Here is a 6,493-nt window from a genome sequence, read left to right as displayed (position 1 = left end):
AAGTCCAGAGGTAGGAGATAGGAAGTGTAGGCTCCATTGCAGGCTCATAACCCAATTCTTCCCCAACGAAAGGGACAAAAACTCAGTTGGTCAGCTCCCTCTCACTTCAGCCCCGCAAAAACCAAACAAGAATAAAAGTAAAGTCACCAAAGGCTCTTAGAGTACCGTAAACTCCGCGGGTGGGGCGACAAACAAATAAACCCAGGGACAGGCGGTCTGGAGAGCGCAGAAGGAGGAGGAGGCGGCCCCACATCCCTAATGAGGGAATGAATGGAGAGGCCCCTCGGCTGGCTCCCGCCCACCCGGCGGCAACCGCCAAGTGCCTCTGGGCGCTGTGTGCCGCGCCCGCTGCTCCGCGCGTAGCCGGCTTGGGCCGCTTGTCCGGCTGAGGCGCGGCGGCGGCGGCGGTGAGCGCGCGGACCGAGCCGGGACGGGCGCGCCCGAGGCGCGGGGCTCGGGGGGCGGGAGCGCCGCCGCCGCTGGGCCCCGAGCGCGTGGATGCGGCTCAGTCGGGTGGCGCCGCACATCTGAGGCGGGGCGCGGCGCCGGCGGCGCTGTTAGGGCCACGGCTCCGGGAAGAGGCAGGCTGTGATTCGAGGCGCCGAATTCACCTTCAGCCATGGCCCGGAGAGCCTAGCGGGCCTGGACGCCTCCCACACCTCGGCGCCGCATCCTGCCGGCCTCGCTTCCCGGCCCGCGCCCGGAGCCTTCCTTCGCTCCTGCCCGCGTTCGCTCGCGGCGCCGCCGCGGGAAGCCGCTCCCCTCCTCTTCCTCCGCGTCCTCTTCCCCCTTTCCCCCGCCGCTTGTTGCACGGCCCCGCGGCCTGCGGGAGCCGCTCGCCCCGCCCCGGCACCGGCCTTGCTCTCGCGTCTGCACCCCCTTCCTCTTGCTCCCAGAGCCCGCATCTCGGTCCGACCGGCCAGACTCGGGCCGACCCCTCTGCCCGCACAAAATGTCGGCCCGGACGCCATTGCCGACGGTGAACGAGCGGGATACGGAGAATGTGAGTAACTGAAGCCTCCTCCGGGAGCTGCCCCGCCGAGATTCCCCCGCCCCGCGCTTCATCCTCCTCTTGGGCCGTTCCCCGTCCCTAGCGTGGCCACCCGCGAAGGGGTCTCCACCTGGAGCCGGCATAACCCTCACCCACTGCTCAGCCCTAATTCTTCATTCTAACCCCATTTCCCTTCTTTTCCCTCAAAGGTTAGGGTGGGGGGACTCTAAGTGGCGCCCTCTCCTTCGGAGGCAGTCCTCCCGGAGAGGTTTGCGTGATGGGAAGGCAGAGAGGCAGAAGGAGGCGGCAGAGGGGGCATCCGAGATGGCTTTATTTCTACCTCTGCATTCTATATCCCTACCTGAATGTTTGCTTTCTGATAATAGACGAGTCAGCTGGCTACCTCTTCCACCCTTTTCTGGATCTTTCACTCGTTTGCACGCACACCCCCACCCCCATCCTCTCCCCGCATTGCCCTATGACTTTGCTTTTTGTAACATTGTGTCCACATTTTGGGTCGTGGGCAACAGAGGGGGAAGGTCGGGAATGGAAGTAGCGCTTGTGATTTGTGTGTGTGTGTGTGTATGTGAGAGAGAGAGACATAGTTCGTCTGCCTGGTACTGTTTAGTAGAGATGAGTAGAAGAATTTAAAAAAAAGCTTCTGTGGCCCCGGGGTTACAGCATATGTTTACAAACTGAATGAAGCCAGTGGCTCTCTATTATCTTCCTCAAGTCAGTGGTGATAATTCAGTGCAGATTTTACTTTAAATATCTCTCCTCCTCCTTGGACTATCACAAGGTGCATTTCTTTGAAGGAAGGATTTTTTGTGTCTTTGGTCAGAGTCCTCAGGGTTTTGTTTTTTTTTTTTAAATCAAGATACAGATGTCCCTGATGTTTAAACCGTTGAAAACCAAAAGAAGATCAGTTGTTATTTCCACCTTTTGAAAAGTAGGAGTGTGTGTGTGAGTGAGAGAGAGAGAGACAGTGTTCCTTTTGTGGGAAAGGTGGATTTTTTTTTTTTTTAATAAAAACGAAAATAAAACCTTTATGACATGTAAATAGGTCCTTTGCTGATTTTCTGATCGATTTTAAGGAGCCAGCGGGGTACTAAGTTTTGGTCGGCTATCCAGAGCTCTCTGGTTGTCTAGTTAACTCATGTGCCCTCTAGCTCTTGGTGTACCAATGCCTTCATAGGGTTGGTAAAATAAAATAATGAAGTGCTTTGGCGTTCTTAGACAAAAGGTATGAGAGAGAAGAGATACAAGTTCACCTTTGAAGCGTTGTAGGAGAGTATAAACCAATTATTTAATTTTGGAGAATAGGGAAACATAGAAACTATATAATTATATGAAGGAAGAAGGAATTCTAGTAAGCCACCGTTGTTAGAAGACATAGTAAGATGTTTCAGAGTATGCTTTTGTCCTTTCTAGTGTCGTGCATTTAAAACGGTAAAGATAGTGTAAGGCTGCGTCTATTAACAACTGTGATTTAAATTGCATCCCAACTATTGTTTTTAAATATATAATTCATGAAGAATTTGGATTGAGAGATTGAAGATTAGAGAAAAAGATTAAAAAAATACTGGTTAAATTTGATTTTAAAGCCAAGTTGATTCGGAATCTTTCTAGAGGCACTCTAAAATAATTCCTGTCATTCAGGAGTGTGAATGAAAAAGAAGGCAAGTGATGACCTTTGCTTTTATTAGCAAAATATTGTGCGTGTTAACCTAGCATGGGTGGAAAAATACACCATTTTTGTTTTCTTTTGGATTTTTGAATAGCATGGCTCGTTTCCATACTCACCTTGTATGAATAAGGAACTTTATATAGACACAAGATAAAATGATAGAAATATTCATTAAGGAAGATTATAAAATGCAGCATTGCATGTAGACAAAATGGATTTTTTAGCCAAGCAACAATAGTGTTATAAATTTGGTTGTGAGTACCTTCTGAAAATGATTTTGCTGTATAAACTAATTTGCTTTGTTTCTGAACATATTATTTCAAAGTCAGTTTTATGGTCTTGTCTCTTGTTGTATTTTACTTAAATATATCTCCATTTAGCTTATTTTACTCACATCCTCATTTTCTCCTAATTGCTGTGGAAAATGCCTGTTATACTACAGCTGTTAATTAATCAGTAAGTATGCACTCAACTCTGAACTAGAGCTGGAAGGGATACAGAAGAAGTATTTTGAGATGAGGCCTCTGTCCTCCAGGAGTTTACAGGAAAGATAAATTTAGTCTCAAATAAATATTGTACAGTAGAAGACACTATGTGGAAGACAGTATGTAATAGGGCTAAATTGGTTTGTAAGTGCTCTAGGTGTTTATCAAAGGGGTCACCAGTGATGGCTATTAAATAATCACGATTTGTGTCTCTCTTCTCTAGTTGGTAGTAAATGTCATTATCCATTCTTACTTTTTACATTTTATGACTATTAAAAGCTTCCACCTCCTTTGGAACATCAAGGACAGTAACCGAAAGCTTTTTATAGCCTTTAGAAATTAAATCAACAAATATAATCATCTAATAAACCATCTTGGTATTTTATTGTCATTTGCAGTTAATATAAAAATTTCTTTAGTCATACATGTAACATTTTTAGATTTTGCGTTCTTGAAAATATATAGTGTCTTTCTTTCCCAACGTCATTAATACATATTGAAGATAAATTGAAAAATTCAAAGGGGGATGTCACAGCACTGATCTCTTATGTACTACTACTAGTATTATAGTAGAGTGAGAAAGGATTGCTTTTCTTTGAGAACATTCCACATGTGTTTTTTCAGGAGTATTTTCTTAGATGAAGGGGTTATGTGTGCATTGTTAATAGGCCTCAAATGGTTAAATAGAACTACATATGAATAACTTTTATGGCAATAAATGCTTTGTAGTGAAATAAAAAAGACATATTGCAGATAACAGAAGTAATTTAGGCAAAATGCATTTGATTTTAGGTTGTAAATAGTAAGTCTAGAAAAATAACGAATATTTGAAAGATTTTTTTTTTCTTCTTTTAGATTATACTTGGATAATTCCAGGATGTATATAGATAATATATTACCATTACTCTTATGTGCTTTTCAAAGAAGCAAATAAAAGATTTTTTTGTGTGTTTTGGAGAAACCGTATACACAATTTTTCTAATTCAAAAATGCCCAGGCTACTTTTCTGTAATGAAATTTTGGTCAGTATGAAGAGAACTGATTTGGCTGTTGGATGTTTAAACATTGAATTTGGTTAAATTTATTTTAGAACCATTAATGTTCTAAAATAATGGTTCTAAATGTTGGATGTTAAACATTGAATTTGGTTAAATTTATTTTAGAACCTATTAATCAAAAGAACTCTTGATGGTGAATTTTGTTAGATCTAAAATTCACTCTGATGACTGTAACAAGTACTTACTATAACTGAGGTGGCCATCAAGTAGTGTGTCCTCCGGAGATCATTGTTAATAATGTGAAAAAACAAGGAGGAAACGTGCCTTTGCTACTACCCCTTGGGTTTGCTCAGTACCCTGTGCACACCTCTCATATTAAAGTGCCTTTTTCATGTCATCTAATTGTTGACTGACGTTTTGTCCTCCCCAGGCTGAGTTCTGAGGGATGGTCCTTCTTTCATTCCTGTATTGCCAATGTCTATTAGTAGTATGTAAGAGATCAGTGGTGCGATACTCCCCTTCCGAATTTTTTCATTTATTCTCAAAATATATTGGTGACATTAGGAGGAGTAACTATTACAGTTTGTAAGCTGAGCAGCTGAAGTCCTCAGCAGGTTAAGTGACCTGTCCAAGGTTATTATGAATCTCTGACGTCTTCCACTGTTGCTCTACTCATGCTGTTGCTTCTTGGAAGCAGGTTTTTGTTTTATCTCGCAGAGATTTTAAAAGAACATAAAAAATGTTGTAAAATATTTCATTAGAGGGAGAACAGGGTTTGTCATGTTCGTCTCCATTCTGTATCTGTGTTATTTCCTCTGGAATGCCCTGTTCTTTTCCCCTTATCCCATACTTAAAAATCCTTTAAAGCTCGGCTCATGTTTACAAGAAGACTCCTGAAATAATGGAAGCCAACTTTGCTGTCTGCTGTAACTGAACACTTGAGTATCTCTTGTTTATATCAGTGGTCTCCAAAGTAGGTGTGCTGAACAATTCATCCCTTCAGATGTGTATGCTGTTATTTAGTCATCTTTTAAGCTCAGATTGTTTGTATTTAGCCACACGATTAAAAAAAAATTCTTTTTAACCATTTCTTCTTGCATCTCAGAATTTCCTTTGGGGGTCATTTTCCCTTTTCCTGATGAACATATTTACATGTTCTTTTGGTGAAGGGTTGTCAGTCATAAACTTTTTTTTGAAAATCTGAAAATATTTTTATTTTGCCTTTCTTTTTTTTTCATTTTTTTATATGTGGAATATAGCCTATATATGTGGAATATAACATATATACATAAAAGTGATAACTTTCAAAGCGTGATTTAACAAGTAGAGAGCAAATTTGAAAGAATGTTATGGGTTACAGTTCCACAGTTTCAGTTATTTCCTTATTGTGAAATATATATACAGACAGGTAATAAGTTTCAAAGTACAATTTAACAAGTAGCTATAGAGCAAATTTCAAAGAATGTTATAGGTTACAGTTCCACCATTTCAGGTTTTTCTTTCTAGCTATTCTAATACCCTAGCAACTAAGATAAAAAGTTATATAGATTCAGTATTCGTAATCCTTTGTTAAATTCCATCTTGTCTGTTGCTACCCCTTCCTGTAGTTTAATTACTTTATCCCTTCCTCTAGTTTAATGATTTTCCCTATCTTCAGGGATGTCTAGGCAGTGACCACCCTAACTTGTTCATGTTGAAAAGGGGTGTCAACATTATGGGAAAGGGGGACGCATCTGGTTGATGTTCTTGAAGAGGCTATTGCCTCTGGGTTTTGGGACTTACGTGGCATAGGCGCACTCTGGAACATTTAAGTTTCTGAAAAATAAGCTTCGTGAGTGCAACTTTTATAGTGTCTCAGATAGGGACCAGGGAATTCTTTAGGATTTTTGAGACTACTGTTGATTTGGGCTTGTCATGCTATGGCAATTTGGCATATCTAACTGAAACTTGCATAGGAGTAACCTCCAGGACAGCCGCTCAACTCTATTTCAAATCTCTTAGCCACTGAAACCTTATTTTATTGCCTTTCCTTTCCCACTTTTGGTCAAAAAGTCATTCTCAATCCCTTGATGCCAGGGTCAGGCTCATTCCTTTTGCCCTTATTCTTGAATGATAGCTTTACTCATCCTGCAGTTTTAGGATGATAGCTATTTTCTTTCACTGCTCAGAAAATAGTATTCCAATGTCTATGGATTTTCATTGTTTCTCTTCAGAAGTCATCTGTTAGTTGGTAGGTGATCTTTTCTGTCTGTCTCTTCAAGATTGTCTCATTTTCTTTGGTGTCTGCAATTTCACTATAATGTATTTAGGTGTGTGTTTCTTTTTATTCTGC

The 6,493-nt window shown here is 41.6% G+C and overlaps 1 protein-coding gene across 6 annotated transcripts in view; it reads left to right on the top strand.

The window, feature by feature from the left end:
* The first annotated feature begins 260 nt into the window (after positions 1 to 260).
* MARK1 (microtubule affinity regulating kinase 1) overlaps positions 261 to 6,493 on the top strand; it is a 160,021-nt gene continuing 153,788 nt past the window's right edge. For 2 of the 6 annotated variants that reach the window (XM_037823499.1, XM_037823493.1), the window contains exon 1: positions 355 to 1,003. In XM_037823499.1, coding sequence (XP_037679427.1) covers positions 953 to 1,003 — 51 coding nt within the window. In that variant the 5' untranslated portion in view covers positions 355 to 952. Of the gene's footprint in view, positions 1,004 to 6,493 lie in introns of all 6 variants that reach the window. The other 4 variants (XM_037823509.1, XM_037823484.1, XM_037823477.1 and 1 more) reach the window with 4 other exon arrangements.

This window comes from Choloepus didactylus, chromosome 2 (assembly GCF_015220235.1).
Source record: "Choloepus didactylus isolate mChoDid1 chromosome 2, mChoDid1.pri, whole genome shotgun sequence".
Taxonomy (NCBI): Eukaryota; Metazoa; Chordata; class Mammalia; order Pilosa; family Megalonychidae; genus Choloepus; species Choloepus didactylus.
The sequence above is the reverse complement of the archived record's forward strand: the minus strand, read 5'-3'. Positions and strand labels throughout refer to the sequence as shown.